Source organism: Myodes glareolus, chromosome 3 (genome assembly GCF_982192425.1).
Source record: "Myodes glareolus chromosome 3, mMyoGla1.1, whole genome shotgun sequence".
In the NCBI taxonomy this organism is placed as follows: domain Eukaryota; kingdom Metazoa; phylum Chordata; class Mammalia; order Rodentia; family Cricetidae; genus Myodes; species Myodes glareolus.
In genome coordinates, this window is record NC_142028.1 from 71,763,311 (window position 1) to 71,784,428 (window position 21,118).

General features: G+C 46.8%; 1 protein-coding gene across 1 annotated transcript; it reads right to left on the reverse strand.

The window, feature by feature from the left end:
• Positions 1-46: 46 nt before the first annotated feature.
• Ppt1 (palmitoyl-protein thioesterase 1) lies at positions 47-21,090 on the reverse strand. The gene is made up of 9 exons (XM_048434525.3): positions 20,932-21,090; positions 14,063-14,172; positions 13,593-13,720; positions 12,412-12,482; positions 10,199-10,301; positions 5,515-5,605; positions 4,581-4,679; positions 3,051-3,122; positions 47-1,409 (listed from the first exon to the last, which is right to left on the reverse strand). Exons 1-9 carry the CDS (start codon positions 21,053-21,055, stop codon positions 1,287-1,289), a joined length of 921 nt encoding a protein of 306 aa, XP_048290482.1. The 5' UTR covers positions 21,056-21,090; the 3' UTR covers positions 47-1,286.
• Between the last annotated feature and the right edge of the window lie 28 nt (positions 21,091-21,118).

The following is a 21,118-nucleotide window of genomic DNA, read 5'->3' on the forward strand; positions in this document are numbered from 1 at the left end:
ACCCCCTCTGTACTGAGATGTGAAAACACTGGAAACGACACAAGGGTAAGAAACTACTCTTTATTTCAGACAGCCTGTAAAGTGAGCGTCACACCTTCCCGCTGCCTGCCCTTACCCTGTATCTTGTTACTGAAGAGTAGACTTGAGAAAAGGAAAAACTGGCAAGGGGTGGATTCTGCATTGCTAATAGGGTGCTTTCATGAAAAGAATCATTTCTCCAGACTAGATAGGAATCATCCAGAAAGTGCTGCGGCCTCAGCCTGAGTGCTAAAGGGTCCAAGCTCAGGTGGCACATGAAGTGGGGGCAGTGTCTCTCTAACCATCAGAGTCATCACCTGATACTAATGTGGGTTGGTGTCCAAGGGGAAAAGGAAGTCTACAATACTCTTCAGTCGTTTTCTTGAACCCAGTCAGCAGCAGCTTGGAGTATGCTGGTAAATAGGATTTGGGTAGAAGTGTCTAAGTCCCAGCTTTCAGACTTCCTCCTGTTTGCAATGGTGTGAGCAACTACAGAGGGCTGTTTGTAAGAACAGTCCCCACCTGGCTCCACTTCCCCACTATCTCATGGTAGGTAAGACACACAACGTGGTGGTGCAGGCCTTTGACCCCTGCACTCAAGGCAGAGGAGCTCTGTGAGTTCAAGGCCAGTCCGCTCTACATAGTTCCAGCCAGCTAGGGCTACAGAGTGAGAGAGACTCTGTCTCAAAAAAAGTGCATTTCTTCTCTTAAGCCACCCTGCTCCCGGTCCCTCCTTTTGTGACTAATTCTATCACTGAGGGTTCAAGGTAAGTTCTGTGGGGACATGAAGGTAGGCCTGTGGAGCGACTGCTAGGAGCCACTAGAAGGCAACCCTTAGATAGGAAGACAGCACCGCCCACAGCAGCAGCGCCGAGAAAGTGCTGTGCGAGCCCCTCAGGACTGGGTACCACCAGGCTTTTATTTGTTCCAAATTTGTGTGGGTTTATGCCCTCAGCCTGTCTCCCTGCTTCACTTTCTTGTCTCCTTTGGGCACAATCATTGATCTGCAACAGCAGACTCCCTTCTTCAGATGAAGCTTGACCATATCACAAGGTCGTAAAACAATCGCCATGGTTATTAGCTAATTAAATTTGAATTCAACACCATATGGTTGTAGGAGGCGGCAAAGGATAAGATTCAGATCTTAGATCTTTCCAAGTAAGGCATGTTAGATAACAGGGAGGAGGGCTGCCTGCAAGCTAGGTTAGAGACCAGGGTGGCCAGGGAGAGCTGGGCTTTCCTGAGCTCTGCTGCAAAGCGCAAGGGCTTCACTTAAGAAAAGGTGTGATGTGGGCATGAAACCATTCTTTAGACAGTTGAAGATGGTCCCCCTCCTTAGCCAGAAACACCAGCTTTCCTGCTTTGTCCATTTGCTTTAGTCCCAGGCGATCCTGTAGAGAGAAAGGCCATAATGAACTCAAGGGCTTAATGGAAGGTTTTAGACTCACAACAATGTACAGCATTTGTCTCAAAGTACATTTTCTCTTCAGTATTAAAATAGAGCTGTATTGTTGAGTGGGGGGGAAGGATTCCTCCTTTCAGGATTTTGTTTGGGTTTTTGAGATAAGGTCTTGCTTTATAGCCCAGGCTGGCCTCAATCTTGCAGCAATCCTGTCTCAGCCTCCTAAGTGGCAGGGGGAATATGACTGTTTTACTATTATGCCTGGTTCCTTCAGCTGCCTCTAAGCATTAAAAAGACATGGCAGCTGGAGAGATGGCTCAGTGGTTAAGAGCATACACAGCTTTTCCAGAGGTCCTGAGTTCAGTTCCCAGCAACCACATAATGGCTCACACACAGCTTCTATAATGCAATTTGATGCCCTCTTCTGGCATGCAGGTGTACTTGCAGATAAAGCACCCTATGCATTGGGGAAAAAATGGGGAAAGGGGGTAAGCCAGCATAGTGACCCATTCCCTTAATTTTACCATTCAGGAGCCAGAGACAGGTCTCTGAGTTCAAGAGCAGCTAGGTTTATATAAAGAGTTCCAGGTCAGTCAGGACTACATAGAAAATGTCTTTTTTTTTTCCTTTTTTTTTTTTTAATATGCAGTTGAGATTGTTCTGATTCTGCTGCACTCCTAACCCCTGCAAGGTGCTAGAAATAAACCCTGGACCTGAGCTGCTCCCCAGTGCCTGTAGTCAGCTTTCTGAAAAGCAGCTGGACAAGCCCCAGGCAAACCCGGCACAGAACATTATTGTGAAGTGGGGCTGAGCCAAAGACAGGAGAAAACTGACCAAATGCTCTAAGATACAGCATATCCTATTCTTAGGATCATGAACTCAGGACCTGTTAGTGGCTTGCAGTTAGAGTGCCATCCCCAATAGCCAGGCTGTCTGTCTCTTGCTGGGAAGAGACTGGTGGGGGAGCAAGCCACTGCTTGTCTGTCTGCCCCCGGGTTTGAGTTTCATGATAAGGAAGATCTTGGCTATGATTTCCAAGGCTGCCAGAAACTAGCTTCCCTTTCTTTCTTCCTCACTCACCCACAGGCACAGCACATGTATGAGAAAAGCAGAGGAAACCATGCCTCTGAAATTGCGGGGAACACATGGAAGTAAATATGAGTCAGGTGTGGTTCTGGGGCGCTTGTGAGTCCATCTCCAGGATAAAGTATAAATTCTTCAGTTTGTGGCAGTGGTAAAACACTAACATCTGCTTGAGAAACAGCCCCGCTCCAGGTCTTAAGGTAGCCTGGTACCTCACCCATGTCTGCATTTACTTAGAGGCTTCTGGAATTTGTAGTAAACTCTGCACGGGAAGCCAGCTCCAAACCTTATCTTCAAAAGTAAAACAGAGATGCAGCTTCTCTTTTTGTGTCTAAAAACCATGAGATGCAGTAAATATCTATAAACCTGCACCTAGGAAGTTAGTGTGACAAGCAACAGCTCAGTAAGGCCCAAGTCAGATGGCTTACGAGTGTTCTAGGACAAACAAGGCAAGGGCCTTCCTTAAAGAGGGCCCAGCAGCTCCAGGAGCCAGGGCTGATGACAGAAACAGTGTCAACCTCCCAAGGCCGATTGCTCCCTCTCTTACCTCTTTGTATATAGTGCTCTCCTGAACGGGAATGGTTTCCTTAGCTTGGCCACTTCTGTAAAATCCAAACCACTGTAGGAGAGAAGGAAAAAGAACAGGTCAGATTCGATGCTAGCTAGTACCTGAAACTACCAGCAAAATGAACACTGTAATATATGCAACATAGCAAGCAAGAAGGAAGAATGGGAGTGGGGTCTTGGTTTTGGTGACTTGGAACTCCCTTGTGTGACCCAGGTTGATCTTAACCTGGCAAGCTATCTGTCTGAGCCTTCTGAATGCTAGAAATACAGACCTGTCAGCATACGTAACCTGAGGGTATATCTTGTCATCTCATTTTAAAAGCCAATCCTGAGGGATGACTCTTTCTCCGGTTTTCTATCTCCCTGCCACTTCTGCTTCCTTCACTGTCTGCAGATGAAAGCTCCCCAGTCATTCGAGGATAAATACATAAGCCCTTTCCCCAAACTCCCAGCCTAGCAGGCCCAGAACCAATTCGTTGTTTAGCACTGGGGTCAGATAGGGAATCACGTGGTTGTGGCTTCTTACTTGCCATTGTGATGCAAAGGGAGCAACAGAGTATGAGAATGAGCAAAGATTTCTAATGAGATGCATTTGGGAATTTGGCATTCATCTAGTTTTCATAGCATAAAATATGATTTTTTTCTCTAGCCATTCATATATGCAAAAATTCTGAGCTCATAGGCTACTCAAAATATGGTGAGATTTGGCTCCCAGGCTGCCTTCCCCTCCCAGTTGTGATCTGACTGTGAGCAGGAGTGTCAGTTGAGGCAGCTGGTGGTTCCTCCCCTCCGTCATCCCAGCACTCAAAAGAAGAGGGAGAAGGATCAGTGCGAGTTCGAGGCCAGCCTGGACTACAAAGTGAGGGCTCCACTAAAATGAGAGAGCTGAATTAGGGATGGTGTTCTAGAGGAAGTGACATTGTATTTAGCCTGAGCAAAAGAACAGGAGTTTGTCAGGCGGAGAAGCCAGGGGAAAGCATTCAAAAGACTAAGGCTCGTGAAAGAAGCCTTCAAACAGGTTTGGGGCATTTCAAAAAGAAAAATGTGGGTGACGAAGCTGTAAAGATTGTTATCTCTAAATCAAGGCAGACCTGGACATCAAGCTTAGGGGCTCATAAATATGGGCCTAGTCATTCTAAATCCCTTTTGGGACATATTTCTGAGAACCTGATTAAAACTAAAGTGTACCACATTTACTTACAAATTCTGGGTGCAGCTAGGGGATTGCAGCTGATTTTCCTGGGTACAAAGTTGGTGGGAGGACAGGTTTGCCCAGGAAGCAGCTGCTGTCAGTACTGTTGACTTGACAGTCTCGGCACACTGTGGCACACTGTGGTAGCCGCCGTTTGTGTTGTTGACTCCCTACAGTCTCTCAGCACACTGTGGCAGCCGCCATCAATGCCGTTGACTCCCTACAGTCTCTCGGCACACTGTGGCACACTGTGGCAGGCGCCGTTGACTCCCTAGTCTCTCGGCACACTGTGGCACACTGGCACGCTGCCCGTCTCACCTCAGAGTCTACTGGGTCCACAATGGAATCGTTGAGGAATTTCACCATCACGAACTTCTTGAGGGCCATCAGGTTCTTCTTGTAGGACTCGTTGACACTCTGGAAGAAGAGCAGTTCTGCAGGGTTGGTACTGTCAAGTTCAGGTAGCGATTCAGAGTTCAGCCTTCCCTTAAAAGCTGTCTGACTGGCGTGTTATCAACCAGGCTGGATTCTACCGGGAGTTCTGCCTACGTATTCTATATACATTAGTCACTTCAGTCACAGGCTTCAAACCAAGGCAAACAAACAGAATTCTGGGTTGTTCTGTTACCTGATTCAGCATTGTTGCCTAACTTTTGTTTTTGTTTATTGTCCTCTTCAACTTTTTGCTTTCAAACAACAAATGCCCTCTACTTAGCCTTCATATAAAGTGATCATTTAATTGGCCAGAATGTTCCAAACCATGCTCATGCTTGAGTACAGTCTCTGCCTTTTCTAGAGTCTCTTAAGTCTCATCTAAGCCGGGCGGTGGTGGTGCACACCTTGGAGGCAGCACTTGGAGGTAGAGGCAGGTGGATCTTTGTGAGTTCAAGGCCAGCCTGGTTTATAGAGCGAGTTCCAGGACAGCCAGGGTTGTTACAAAGAGAAACCCCGTCTCGAGAAACCAAAACCAAAAGCAAAAAAACGTGCTTCGTGCAGACAGCAGCTGTGATTTTCTACTTTGTCCAGCAGGCCACCTACTGTCGCCTCATTCTGCTACTTCAACATAAAGAAAGCAGAGGGCTTCAGGGAGGGGGAGGGCCAGATGAGCCCCGGCCCAGCTGTCCTAAAAGGAACTGGAACTCATGAGTACTGCCTCTCATGCTTGGGGTATTTTCTGTAAATGGGCACTGGTTGATTTCTTTCTGATGGCCAGAAAGAAATGCCTAACATGGGGGCGTGTTTGGGTGCTTACCCTTTCTTGATTTATGTCTGCCAGGAAGATGCTGTGGTTGCGGTACACATCCTCCTTGATGGGGTCATGCCAGTACTGTGCTTGCACCAGGCTGAGGAAGAGAAGGAACGAAGGTGCTTCTCTGTCAGCATGCTCGGGGCATGCTCCAGTGCCTAGGCAACCAAGAGACTTCAAAAGATGAAGGATCAAAGCCCCTATGTCCCAAACCTTGTCTTTTCATGACTTTGAAGATCTGTCAACAAGACATCTATCTTCCTGAGAGGGGGACAGACCATTTGGAAGATAAAGTCCAAATATTTGGGGATTCTGTCTATCAAGGGCCAAATTCCAAAGATTTTGGCTTTTGATAGAGATTCATCAATACTTGGCTTCCTTCTAATCACAGTGGCCCAGGCTGTCCCTCCCACAGCCTCACCTCCCTACTCTCCTTTGCTTCCTAGTCATCCTATAAGACACCTCTTCCTCCCCATTATTACCCTATCCTTCCTCAGCCAGGCATGGAGATTTAGCCATCCCAGTGCGACTATCAGGAATCAGAACGACACTCTCTAATCTGTTCATAAATGTATTTGGAGCCAGAGGTGGTGGTACCCACCTGAAATACCAACACCTGGGAGTTAGGGATCAGAAGTTCAAGGTTATTTATCTTCAGCTATGTAGTAAATTTGAGGCCAGGTTGGGCTAACGTGAGACTCTGTCTCAAAAAAATGTTATCTGGAAGTTCTAAAAAGTTCAGTTTCACTGATACTTCAAAATTCAGTTATGAGCTAAAGAAATGGCTCAGTGGTTAAGAGCACTGGCTGCTTTTCCAGAGGACCTGGGTTTGACTCCCCCTACCCACATGGTGGCTCACAGCTGTCTGTAACTCCAGTTCCCAGGGATCCAATGCCTTCTTTTGGCCTCTCTGGGCACCAGGCACATACATGGTACATTTCATACACACAAGCAAAATACCCAGACATAAAATAAAAATAATATATAAATAAATAAAAACTTCAGGGCTAAAGGTATTGTTAAGAGATAATAGTATTTGTCTGACCTGCAATGACTTTGGGTTTGATCCCCAGCACTGCAAAAATAATTAGATAAAGAAAAGTTCAACGGACAGTTTATTAAGTAGTGCCACTACTGATCTGCCATGCTCGAGCATCACTGCTCACTACTGCTCCCTACAGGGCCGGAAGGCCCTTCATAGACAGTAGACGCTCTTAGACACTCTATCCTAAGGGTCTGCTAAATGATGGTTCACACAGGACGTGAGACAAGCTACGCCTGGATTAGGGGTATAAGGAGAAAGGAGGCTGCAGTAGTGAGAACACTGGGTGGGGCACAGCTTCAAATGTAGGGGGACATCTTTCTGAGGTCACTAGCACACTAGTGATCCTGGCTCACTAGCACAGTGGGAAGGGAGGATGAGGAAGGTCTTTGGACCAAGTCAAGCCAGTTTCCTGGTAGCCTGACTTCCAGGAGGCCAGTGGCCAAGGGTGGAGTGAGGGCAACCGTTGCCATGACGCTTTTGCCATCAAAAGGAGGCAGCTAAAAGGAGATGGCAGGAAGATTCCAGGGACATTCCATTGTAAGGGGTTCGATGCCAGTGGCACAGCCCAGAGGAGGGCCTGGAAGGAGGCGGCTCATGAACAGACAGAAGAGAAACTGTGTCTCTTACTGTCAACTTGAGCCACTGGGGGGTAGACTGGAAAAGGCTAACTAGTCTAAGCTGTACCACAGCAGTAAAGAAAAGTCTATGCACTTCATTTGGTGTTCCAAGACTGGGTTTCACTAGGTAGCCCAGGATAGACCCAACTGAACAATTTTCCTGCTTCCATCTCCCCAGTGCTAGGATTATAGACATGTGCCACCACAATCAACTGTTTCAGTTTGTTTTTATCATGGAAGGTCTTGCTATGTATGTAACCCTGACTGGCTTAGTCCTTCACCATGTAGCCAATGCCAGCCTCAAACTTGCAGCAATCCTCCTGCTTCACCTTCCCGAGTATTGACATTCCAGGTGTGAGGCACCATGCTCTCTGAGGTGCTGGGAAACAAAATTCCATTAATCTATTCTAGTTTGTATGTGTGAGTATACATATATGTTCATATGAGAAGGTATGGGGAAGACCCCTGTTCTTGTGGGGTTGACAGCGGGTGTCCTCCTCTCTCTCTACACCATATTCTTTGAGCCAGGCTCTCACTAAACCTGAAGTTTACAGCTCTGATAGGCAAGTCCCCAGGGTCCGCCTGTCTTACAGTATGGGGGTTGCAGACGCATGCCATTGCGCGCAGCTTTGTGCGTACCTGCTGGCAATGCGTACCCAGGCCCTCACGTTTGCACAGCAAGCACGCCGTCCACCCAGCCATCCCTCAGCCCCAAGGAAAGTCCTTTTAAGTTTACTGCAGCTTGAGTGAGCTCCTTTCTGGTCATCAGAATCCTCTCTCACATGAGAGGAAACCTGACAAAGTGGCAGGAAGAAATGTTCCTTTCGCGCTCTTCCCTCCACCCCCCACCATGTCGTATGTTCTGCTTGCATGTTGTATGTCTCCCACTGGCCATCTGTGCAAATGAGGCTTTGCTTATATAAACACATTTTAAAAAGAAAAAGCAAACAACCCGAGCTCTTGAGAGCTCAGAATGCACAGCCTGGGTAGACTGCTGTAAGTGCTGGCCCATGTTGCTCAGCTAGTGCACAGAACACTCCTCAAGCCCCCTTTCCTTCAGTCTAATTGTCACCACCTTAGTGTCTCGGCCACCACTATCTCTCAGCTAGGCTATAATTAGACAGGCCCTAATGCGCTCGTCTCTTGGTTGTCTAGCCCTCTCAGAATCCACTTTCCATACAGCAGTAGAGGTCTTCAGCTTCAAACCTCCAACAGTCCCGCATGTGCCCCAGGGTCCCAGTTCCCTCCCGGGCCGAGTTCTTACGTGGTACAGCCCCGACTTGTTTACTCAATTTTCCCACAGATCTCTAGTCATCCTGGCCCAGAACAAGCTTGACCTGCCCCTGCCTTTGTGCCGGCCATTCTTTGCTTGGCTTCTCCCAGGCTCCTTTCATCTCCTCCTTCACACAGATTAGAGGTGTCCAGTGCAGGAACCACCTTCTTGCCTGCAGATCCCATCTGATGTGCCTCTTTCCTCTCCCCAACTAAGCACGAGACCAAGGCACCCAGCTGGCTTCTATTCCATGGTATCTATGGAGCCTATGACCAGGCCTGGCAAATAGTAACTCAATATTTGATGACATCATGAATCAAAGACTTCACAGCTGCAACTAAAGGAGAAAACAAAATGACACCAGCAAAGGAAACAGAAGACGGAATGTTTTAAATATAGCCCAACCATGATAACAGCCCAAACCCTTTTACAGTGGGAACGCAGGCTGCACTGAATAGCTTATACTCAGCTTGCTTATCCCTGAAAATGATGTTACTGACCTTATGTTAGAGGTTCAGAGTGCCCAGGACCACATAGCTAGCTGATGACAGAATGGGGGCTCTCCAGCGACCCCCAGAGGAGAACATGAGAGGCCATCTCCTTTCCCTTTACTTCATTTCCCCTCATACTGGGTTGCTCCTTGGTACAGGCACACAGGACAGCGGACAGGCTCCGCACCATTGCCTTCTGGGTATGCTGCCCCAGGATCTGAACTCTTCAGCTGTATCCTGGTTGGGATCTGTTTTCCATGCCTGGTGCTGTGAACTTTCATAGGAAAGCACTGCAGGGTGGCTTTGCTTTCCTTCTGTTCTTGACTGGGTGTTTAGCAAGTCTGGTTAGTCTGGAAGCTCATGCATGTGACGGCTTGGACATTTTCTTGTATTACTTCTTTAATTCCAGTTCACCCTTCCTCTACTTGGAAAGTTAGTCACATCAGGCATTCTAACTGCTTCTCTCTGTTCTCTTTCCTACCTTTGTTTTAGTTATGGTACTACTGCTGTGAAGAGACGTCATGACCAAGGCAACCCTTGTAAACGAAAGCATTTAACTGGGGGCCGGTTTACCGTTTCAGAGGGTCAGTCTGTTAACCCCTCTCTTGTTCTCTTGGCCCTGTGAATTTTATCCCTTTTAAGTCCTTTATTATTTTTTTATTTTTCTATTATTTTTACTTTTTTTTAAATATTTATTTATTTATTATGTGTACAATATTCTGCCTGTGTGTATGCCTGCAGGCCAGAAGAGGGCACCAGACACCTTTACAGATGGTTTGAGCCACCATGTGGTTGCTGGGAATTGAACTCAGGACCTCTGGAAGAACAGGCAATGCTCTTAACATCTGAGCCATCTCTCCAGCCCCTATTTTTACTTTTTTAAGACAAAGTCTCACTGTGTCTGTCACTCTTACTGGCCTGGAACTGGCTCTGTAGACCAGGCAGTCTCAAACTTAGAGGGATCCACCTGCCTCTGCCTCCTGAGTTCTGGGTTAAAGGCGTGTGTCATCACATCAGGTCTCATGTTTTAAGGACAACTTTTTTTTTTTAGATTTATATTTTTATGTATACGGATGATTTACAGGCATGCATGTCTGTGCACCACATGCAGGCAGTGCCCCCAGAGGCCGTAAGAGGGCATGAGATCCCCCGAGACTAAAGTTATACACAGTTGTGACATCATTAGCATTACTCCTAGGATCACCGAGCATGAATGTCAGCAAGGTACTTCCCCAGTCTAAGCCGGACACCCAGCCACACTCACCGTTCTTGGACAACTTTGGAGTAAGCACCAGCATTAATTGTTTTCCTGATGAAGTCACAGATGTACGAACTCTCTCCTGGGCACCGAGGAAGGCCAAAGACACCTGTGTAGGTAAAAGATACCATGCATTACTGCAATAATCATGTACTGAATGCCCACTGTACCAGGCACCGTGAAAACAAAAAACAGAATGACAAAGAGCTTCAATCTGAATTCATTCATTTGCAAAAAAAAACCAAACCAAACCAAAACAAAACAAAAAACCAAAAAAAAAAAAAAAAAACAAAAACCAAAAAAGCCCAAGCCCAAGTACTGAGAACTAACACCACCACCAACTTCCTCTTGGCACGCCCCCAGGGACCTGTGCCCCAGCCCCACCCACATGTGGCTGCTACAAGTAGCGCGTGACTGCCTCATCCTCCTTCTTGGGAATCATCTGACTCCCCTCCCCCGCTTCCCAGGTCATACTTTCATCCATGCAGCTCCCCTTCCTTTAAATACTGTGTGGATTACTTTTGACACCTAAGACGTGTAAGCACTTCGTGGATTGTCATTACTGTGTTGTCTGGGGAGCGAGCAAAGTCTGCATGTTCAGTGCAGATGCTATGTTCCCATCCTCTCTCCCCACTCCTGTGTAGGTACCAAGGTCTTTTTCCCTTCTTCCTGGCGATTCGCAGGGCCGTGTGACCTCTGGCTCACTAGAGACTGTGCACTAGCACTGGCTTGAGGGGATAGCTTAGGAAGAATTTGGCTCTCTTTGTTATGGTGATTCCACTTGTAATCAAGGTTCTAGCAGTGGGCTCCACTCGCCTGGCCCCTCCCAGCTGATTCTGCCTGAGGCACCGGGGCCTGTATTCTCCTTCTCCTGCTCCTGATGGGAGGAGGCCTTGCCCTTTTGATCCCCCTTGCCCACTGGTATAAATACCCGACTTGAGTTTAATAAAGTGGCCATTTACTCTTGGTAAGTGAGCAAGGTCTCTTTTGTGTGTGTCTGTTTTAAACCCTCAGGACAATCGTCCATTCTCGTGGGCCCGAGTTCGGGAAGGCGCGCGCCTGGATTGGGTGTGGGTATCCACAGGAAGGCGGGGTCCTACACTCCTGCCCCTCTCTATGAAGACAGGTAGGGTCTAATAGAGCTCAGGCTGAACTCAAGCTCTCTGAGGATGATCCTCCTGCCCCCACTCCCTAAATACTGGGATTCTAGGCACACAAAACCACCATGGCCTTTCCCAGAAGAGTTCTCCTCCATGGATCTTTGCATCAATAGATAGGGAGCTCATGCATGGATTCAGAAGACCAAATGTATGCTGGGGTACAGCCCTGAGGTAGAGTTCTTGCCTTACATGTGGAGACCCACACACATGTGCACGCGCACACACACGTTTGCGCCTAGATCTAGGCCATCTCTGCGTGCCCAGGCCCTGTTCTGGAGGTGAGACTTTAGCGCCTGCTTCTCTTGGTAAGGGCAGCTCTCACCCTTCACCACAGGAACTTCTTTCTGTAGCAATCTCCATTTCTATTGGTCAAAATGCAGAGAACAATTGATTGTGAGGTGCCCAACTGCAACGGACACATCTACAGCCCTACACATCCAGGGCACAGGGAAGAAGGGGGCAGAGAGAGTGTAAGGACCAGAGTACGGCTGCTGTTTAGAGTGTCATCTGTATATGTTACACCCATAGAATCTCAGCAATATGGTCACCTACACAAGACTTGCATAATGACAACAGTAGTTGACATGCCAGCGCAGGTGGGAGAAACCACACAGGGCCCCACCCCTAGATGAAGAACCAGAAGCAGTTAATGATGGCAGAGAGAAAGAGAAGCGTCTTCTGGGGTGAGCCCCTGGGAGGTCACCCAGTCCCAAGTGATTATATACATATGCGCAGCACTAAATGGACTCAGCAGCTCACACACACACACACACACACACACACACACACACACACACACACAGTGTGGTGGTGAAGGCCTATGATCTCATCACCCAGGTGGCTGAAGAACTGCTAAGAGTTTAAGCGTAGCCTAGGCTACCAAACAAGACCTTATCTAAAAAGGAGGGCTAAGAGGAGGGAAAAGAGAGACAGAAAGACAGACAGACAAGAAGGAAGGAAAAAAACTGAAAGAAAAAGCAAGAAAAAAGAAATACAAAACATCAGCTAAATATGGGTTTGAAAAGGGGAAGAACCATGGGCATAGGGGGTGAACATTACCTTGATGTTGTCCCCCAACTGAGATCAGGTTGATCATGGGAGGTGACGGGCATCTCTGGGCCACTGCCCTCCTGCAGGAGTCAAAGGTGGCTGTCAGCTCTGACGGTCAGATTGGAATTATCAACAGTCACTTCACAGATTAAGTTATTTACTACACCATGGGTCCCCAAACCATAGAGTTCCCGGGTTTTCCTCCTGGCTGTATATAAATCTTATTTCATAGAAAACACAGCAAGAGGGGCTGAGAAGGTGGCTCAGTGAAGCCATAAGGACCTGAGTCTGCATTGCCTGTTCCCCTTACAAAAAAAAAAAGAAAAAAGAAAAAATGAAAAAGCCTGGTACAGCAGTTCCGGGAATATCAGTACTGGGGAGGTAGAGACAAAGGGTCCCTGAGGCTTGTCAATCAGCCAGGCTAGCTCAATCCTGAGCTCCAGGTTCACAGAAAGACCTCAACAGCAGCAGCAGCAGTAACAATGTTGTCCAGTGAGATGGGTTAAATACTCACTACCACACCTGATGACCAGACTTGGTTCCCAGGCTCCATGTGTTGGAAGGGGTGAACTGATTCCTCAGAGCTGTCTGTTGACCTACTCATACGGTACCAAGGCATGCATACACGTGTGTGCACATGTGCGCATACACATACACAAACACAGGCACACCCACACAGAGTAAATGTGGTTTTGACATTTTTGAGTTAAAATAGAGGATTGGAGAGATGGCTCAGTGGTGGAGCTCTTGCTGCTCTTGCAAAGGACCCAGGCTTAGCTCCCACCACCTACACTGGGCGGCTCACAATAATGTCTAACTCTAGCTGGGAGGTGATCAGATGCCCCTTCTGGCCACTAAGGGCACTGCAGTCACATGATCACATACCCCAGCACACACATAATTAATACCAAAATAAAATCCTTAACATTTTTTTTCTAAAAATGTAAGGTTGAGAGTAATTGAGGAACACACTTCACATTAACCTTTGACCTCCACACACATGCTCACACATGTGCACACACAGAGAAAGAAGAGAAACTAAGTTCCACAAAGCTGTTTACACAGTGACAATTTAAGACTGCCTTCCTTTCTGTGAGACAGGAGGACCCCCACATAAGTGCAGCCAATTGACCTGATCAGGAGACACATCAGTTCCCTGTGAGGAGCAGCACACACAGGAGGGTACTTACAGAAACTGGCCTCCCTGGGAGAAGCCCATAGCATTGTAACCCTGCTGTAACTTCGGATCCTTTTCCAGAATCTGGCACACTATCTTCACTTGGGAATTGACATTCAGGAAGAAACTGTTCTCCACATCCTAAAAGAGGAGCAGGGAGGTAAAATGAAGGAACGGTACGTAGACAGCGTCTTCTCTAAGGCAGGGGCTGACCCAGATCCATGCCCTCATCTGACCACTGGAGTTCAAGTGTTAGCTGAGCATGCGGGAACAACCCTGCAGGGAAGCACCTGGGAGGATGAGGCAGGAAGATCATGTTCCGGGTCAGCCTAGGCTACATGGCAAAACCCTCCGTCCCCAAACAAAATGAAACTGAACCAGTGGGGCTATGGCTTGCTGCTTACAATGCAAGAGGCAACATTCAAATAGCACACTTTATCAAGCCCGGCAGCAAACCTCCCAGGGAACGAGCTGCTATCTTACCTCCATCATGTTCTTCCCAATCTCTAGAGACAGGACGTAAATTCCAGGTAGTTCCTTTTCAACCATCTTTTTAATGGCACCCATGCTTATGGGGTTGCAACAGCTGTCTCCTAGCCAAGGAAAATGATGACAGAAATTCGTGAATCAAAACACTGTTCAAGAAACAAAAAACATTCTATATCTCAAAGAGCGAAATCAAGAATGTGAAGGACGGCATAGAGTGGAGAGATCTACCGCAGGGCTTCTCCAGCTGTGCCCACACAGAGCCCTTCTCAGCTTAGAAATGCTTACGAGACCTTGGCTCTATGGGTGCATGAAGTATGTATACAAATCAGATATTTACTGATAATAAATCATAAAGAAGTTTATTATAAGACAATTCTTTGGCACACATAAAATTTGACTATTTATTAAGGGAGAAATTAATTTTACAAAATGATAAAATAGATGTACGTGGTTATTTTTCTAAACCCAGCACTCAGGAGGCAAAAACAGTCAGAGCTCCATAAGTTTGAGGCCAGGCTGGTCTACATGCTGAGTTCCAGTCTAGCCAGAGCTACATAGTAAGACCCCATCTTTAGTGGTTCATGCCTTTAATCCCAGCACTTCAGAGACAGAGGCAGGTGGATCTCAGAATTGGAGACCAGCTTGGTCCAAAGAGTGAGTTCCAGGACAGCTAGAGCTACTCAGAGAGACTCTATCTTAAACGAACAGGAATTGAGCTCTGGCTGAACAGTTGATAATGAAAGACACAGAGCATCCTTGGTGTTTTTCATAGTTAGCCAATATATTGATTTTATAACATTAATACTGAAGTTGCTGACACAAATATATAGCACAAATATCAGAAGCATGCTTGTTTCAGAAACTGTGGAAAGTGTGTCCTAATCCCCAAACAAAATTCACTTACTGATTTTTTTTGCTTTAAGATGAAACTCAAGTCAGCAACTCAAACAGCAATTTTTAAATTTTTATTCATTTTAACTGATGTTAATGAGGTTTGCTTGCATGTATGTAAGTGCATCACATGTGTGCCTGGTGCTTGTGGAAACCAGAAGAGGGCGTCAGAGCCCCTGAAAGCGGAGTTGCAGTCAACTGTAAGCTACCATGCAAGTGCTGGGAATCAAACTGGAGTCTGCTGAAGATCAAAAGTTCTCTTAACCACTAAGCCATCTCTCCAACAGCAATTTTAAAAGCAATCATTGGAACACAACATGATAGAAAGACAAGCTGATTTGGTACTTACACGCTGAAGAAAATATTAAGTCTTCATTTCTGGCAATAGAACCACTATAAGAACATAAGACGTGCATACAGTAGGGCACTGGGGTTCATGACACCAGCAGCCTGGAGCCTGAGCAGTGTTTTATTGGTGTTCACGGCAGGACAGCATGTACAATGCCAAGTGCACGTGTTCTGTGTTCAGTGTGCCCCAGTGGAGTGGGAGATGCAAACACGGCCAGAAATAACTTGATTCATTTCATTCTTGATGTTGAATGAAGTTTTGCTCATTGAGGGTTCAGAATACTGTTGCCACACTTTTCGAGATCCCCACATTTAGTGACATAATCCCATATGGGTCTCTGACCCACAATGTAAGAAGTTAGAAGCCAAAAGTTGAGATGTCAGACTCCAGAAGGAGAGAAAATATTTGTGGAACATGTATCTGAGTTCAGTGTCCAGATACATAAATCATTCTTACAATTCAACAAGGCGAATAATATAATTATGAAAAGGGGGTAGGCTGGAGAGGGGGTTCAATCGTTGAGAATGCTAGATGCTTGTGGTGGGTTGCATAAGAAAGGCCCCAGAGGCTCATATATTTGAATGCTTAGTCAAGCTGTGAAACTCTTTGATAGGATTAGAAGGATTAGGAGGTGTGGCTTTATTGAAGGAAGTGTGTCATTGGAGGTGGGCTCTGAGGGTTTCAAAAGTCCATACCAGGTGCCCAGGTGCAGTCTGTCTGTCTGTCTGTCTGTCTGTCTGTCTGTCTGTCTGTCTCTGCTTGTGGATCTGGATGTAGCAGCTCTCAGCTACTACTCCAGTACCATGCATGCACCATGTTTCCTGCCATGATGATATGGACTGAACCTCTGAAACTGTAAGCCAGCCCTAGTTAAACGTTTTCTTTTATAAGAGTTGCCTTGGTCATGGTGTCTCTTCACAGCAACAGAACACTGGTCAAGATATTGCTCTGTCAGAGGACCCAAGTTTGGTTCCCAGTACTCATGTTGGATGGCTCACAACCACATGTAATTCCAGATCCAGGAAATCCACCATCTAGCCTTCTTGGGCATCTACACGTACTTGACATAGGCACACACATACACATAAAAATAAAAATAAATATATTTAAAATGAAAGAAGATGCTACAGAGAGGATCTGTGGTTGAGAGCACTTCTAGAGTTTCTGAACTCAGTTCTTAGAACCCATGTTGCAACCTCACAGCCAACTCTAACTCCAGGGAGTCAGTGAAGCCCTCTTCGGGTCTCCATGGGCACACATACACATATGTTGTCATACATGTACACATGAATTTTTAAAAAAAATCTTAAACATAAATTGGGAAAGGATGCAAAGACGTTTCTCCAAGAAGACAGGAAGTGTCCAGCAGCATCACTGTAGTTTAGATGTGGTCTAAACAGTGTCACCTCATACCCACCTGGACGGCTTAAAAGTAACTTTTGTTTATTTTTATTGTTCTTGAGGCAGAACCCTGAATGGCCTAGAGCTTCCCACACAGATCAAGCTCACCTCAAACTCAGAGATATCTGTCTACCTCTGCCTCCCTAGTGCTGGGATTAAAGGTGTGTGCTATCACACGTTTTAAAATTGGAAAGTAAGTGTTGGCAAGGACCTGGGGAAATAGGTATGCTTGTACCCTGTTGGTGGGACTATACTGATGCAATCCCTGTGGGAAAGTATGGCAATGACTTAAAAAAAAATTAAGCATGTAATTCCCCTGCTACTTTTATACCCAAGAAAAGTGAAAACGTACATCCAGATAAACCATTACAGAAATGCTTACAGCAGCATTGTGGTCATAGCAAAGGTAGAAACTGGGCAAATGTCCATTACTGGATGAACCACCTGTGGTGTAGTCACACAATGGGATACTGTTCACCCATGAACAGGCATGAAGCACTGAAGCATGCTACAACCTGGATGACCCTCAGAGCATGTTCCGTGCACTAACCCTACACAGTAGACAGATTGTCTGCTCCTTCACCTGTTCTGTCAGAATAAGGAACCACAGCAGAGAGAACAGGCAGGAGGTGATCAGGAAAGAGAGGAGGTGAGGAAACAAGGACTTAACCATGCAGAGGTTTGCCTGGGCTGACAGTCCTGAAACTACAGGGGAGCTGTGGTTGCCTCAGCTGTGATCAGGCTCAACTCCACCGAATCGTGCACTGAAAACGGTGAAGCTGGTGTCACAGGAGTGTCCCCTCAGTGGGAACAGATAAAAGAACACTTCCTACATGGCTCTGTCAGGTGCTAACAAGCTGCAGAGGCCACATGGGGGTGGAGAAGTCACCCCACTGATAGAGTGCTTGCCCAGGATGCACCAGGCCCCAGACAGGATAAATGACTGTATAAACTGGACAAGGGGAGCACACACATGGTCCCAGCACTTGGAAGGCAGAGGGAGGAGGATTAGAACTTCAAGGTTATTCTTTGGCTTCTCAGGGACATTTGAAACTAGTCTGAGCAGCATGAATCCCTGTCTTATAGCAAATGAAAGAAATAGAAAAAAATCAAAAGCCAGGTGTGGCGCCACACATTTGTAACCCCAGGGACCATAATGGAGGTCAGTGAAATACCCGAGGCACAAAATTCAATGAAATATTCCCTATGAGCTTCTGTTGTGGAATAATCTTTTTGTACACTGTGAAGATGTGTCTTTGCCAAGTTTTTTAATAAAACGATTGGTTTTTAATAAACATCTAAGTGCCAATAGCTAGGCAGAAAGAGGTTAGGTGGGACTTCCAGGCAGAGAGAGGAAGAGGAGGTGAATCTAGGTGCAGGGGAGATGCCAGAGGACATAGAGAGGAAACAGGAGGTACAGATGGAAGAGAGGTAAAAAGCTTCGAGGCAAAACATAGGATTAATATAAATCGGTTCATTTAAGTTATAAGAGTTAGTGGGATAAGCCTAAGCTATAGGCTGAGCTTCCTAATTAACTATCCATGCCATTTTTGTGTATGTGTGAGCTGGAAGCCCAAAGAAGAATCCATCTACAAGCTTTGAGAAAAGGTTGACCTCCCACTTGTACAAATCAAGAGCGAGAACCTCAGCACCTCAACCTAGCCCAGGAATTGTTTCCTTTCCCGCAAAGAATCAGACCTAAGAACAGGAAGCCAACTGACCACCAAGATGAGACATGTCCTCTTTGCACTTAAAGTGCAGCATCTCAGCCGGACAGGAAAGTATAAGGAGAAAATACGCCACACCAAAGAAACTTCTTTCTTAACAACATCCACCATGTTGTAATGAGTAGGGACAAAAAGGGGCCTTGGCTACATGTCTAGTTCAGTGACAGCTTGGCCTACGAAAGATACTGTCTCAAAATACCAAACAAGCCCAGGCTGTTTGCAAATGCCTGTAGTCCTAGCGCTTCGGAGGAGTATAGGTAAGATCAGAAGTTCAAAGTCATTCTTGTCTAGGCAACAAATACAAGTTCTGAGCTAGCCTGTGCTACATGAAACCTTGTCTCAGTCAAAAACTAGGTCTGGATGTATGTCTTTTGGGTAGAGATGCCCACTGCCAAGGCTGACAACCGGAGTTTGATTTCTGGGACCCACACGGTGGAAGAGAGAGCCGACTGCTGCAAACTGTCCCTGACTTCCACGTGTGTGCAATGGTGTAGGTGGTACCCCCCACAATAGTAAAAACACTTTAATAAAAAGGCCCCATATGAAACTAAGCAACACACCAAAGCAATAACAACAAACCCTTTAAATTCCTACGTTCAAAAGCAAATTCTTTTTCTTTTGTTTTCTTTCAAGATAGGGTCTGGCTATGTACCTCAGCTGGCCTGGAGCTAAGACCTTACTCTTTCCACTTCCTGGGGCTCCAAGTACCAGTGTGCGTTCCTTTACTGGGCTTAAAAGAATTCTGACTACGTATATATACCCCAAGTGTGTTCCCCTCCTGGCTACCACTTCTTGGTAAAACAACTTCACTTTCAAATTGTTCAAGCCAGAAACGATGGCGTCATCTTTGTCCCCTTCGTCTTTCACACCACATCTAAATCCCATGATGCCACCCGCAAGTGTGTCAAAGTTCCAGCCTTCCCTGTACTTCCTGTTACCAAACATCTGTCACTACACGGCTCTGAGCCACAGCCATCTCTAGGGTTCAAGGGACTGCAGGGTCCCCTTGCAGACCTCTGTGACACCTACAATCTCTTCTCAGCACAGAAACTAAACCAGAAATAAGGACACAGTGGGACAAGGCAGACAGGCTGTCATGTCTTGAATCCATAAAGTCTGACCCACAGAGTCTCTCTTCTCCTTTTCTACAGTCTGTGGAATTGTCCTGGCCCTGATCCCTGTTCACCTTGTCACAGGAGGAAAAGAACAGCTGACTAGCTACAGGACAGAGCCGGGGGTCTCCAGGACAAACAGGCCAATAACCTGAACCTTACATGTGGACTCTCCTTAAGAGGAGTCTTCGAGAAAGTCAATCTTCACAGCTAATAAATTCACATCCCCAAAGACTCTGGGAATCGCCTGTTGTCACCTCTGTGGACAAGCAGCCTGGATTCCCTGTGGTCTTGGCTAACCCTGTTCCTCTGTCCCTTTCTTTCTAATGACAGTTTCTCCCCAGGACTCTGAGCCACATTGCTTGTGTCAGTGACCACTAGAAGGGTCCACATGACCATCTAGTGTCACCAGTAGAATAACCCTTTGTTTTCATTTTTAACTTTAGCTAAAAATATATTATTATTTATGGGTCTCTCCATGTAACTCTGGCTGACCTGGAACTTGCCATATAGGACAGGCTTCAAACTTGCAGAAATCCTCCTGCCTGCCTCCTGAGCGCTGAAATCACAGGCTCCCACCATGTTGCATTTGAACAATCTTTTAAAAATGTAAGTCAGGGGGCTGGAGAGATGGCTCAGTGGTTTGTTCTTGCAGGGTACGTTCCCAGTGCTAGAATGGTGGTTCACATTTCTCTTCTCTTGCTCCCTCTGCTCCTGCTACCCTGATCTGGACACTCACATGCTCGGCTCAGGGCCTTTGCCCACACACCCATATAGGCATCTTCCCTCATCACTTTAGACCGGTTTGGTTGCCACTCTCTGGGTGACTCCTTTCCTAACAGTGCTCTCTACAAGCGCATGCTCACACCTCCAGCTCTATCTTCTAGGCTTTCTGTCTGTCCACACCACACTCACCACCATTTGACACTTTTTTCCCTTATTTCTTTATAGTATGTTTCCCCCGCTGGAAAGTAAGTTCCAGAAGGATGGAGAATCCAGTTTGTTTCATGCTCAGATGTAGTCGTGCTGTGTGGTAACTGTAAAAAGGTGATGCAGGTGCCTAGTAGATCTCCAAAGAGTGAAGGAATGAAAGCATGAGTGTGCCGCCCAGCTCTGCAGGGACCGATGGTCAGATGTCAGTTGCTGATAGCTGATGTCATTGCTGCTAGGATTTTAATAAGGACATCATAAAACCCTAGCAGTGCACAGCTCTCCCTGAGCGCTCACTAAAGACACCTGGCTCCCTTCTTTCCAGTGCAGAGAGTCCCCAAATCCCAAAACCTAGATCAGGCGCCTGGTGCCGTGGAATCACAGTCCTCGCCCTTCCAGCTCTGCGATGTGAACCCAGGCGGGGAAGGGATGCCCCTCTCCACACTCACTCACCCATCCCATGCCAGATCACCAGCGGTGGCGGAGAAGGCGGATTCAGATATCCCAGCGACCAGGCGGCGCAGCACCAGGGCAGAAGAGACACAGTCAGGAGCCACCGTAAGCCGGGGGACGCCATCTTAGCCCAGTCACATGACCGCGCGCGCGCCCAGGACCGAGGCTTTCAGGGTCCCAGGTGACC

Bases quoted from the DNA above. Each gene is read 5' to 3' on its own strand.
- Ppt1 (XM_048434525.3), bottom strand. From the start codon at position 21,055: ATGGCGTCCCCCGGCTTACGGTGGCTCCTGACTGTGTCTCTTCTGCCC. The intron at 14,173-20,931 runs GTGAGTGAGTGT...TTCCTTGGCTAG, and splicing joins GGTGATCTGGCATGGGATGG to GAGACAGCTGTTGCAACCCC. The intron at 3,123-4,580 runs GTGAGACGGGCA...TCTCTCCTACAG, and splicing joins TGGACCCAGTAGACTCTGAG to TGGTTTGGATTTTACAGAAG.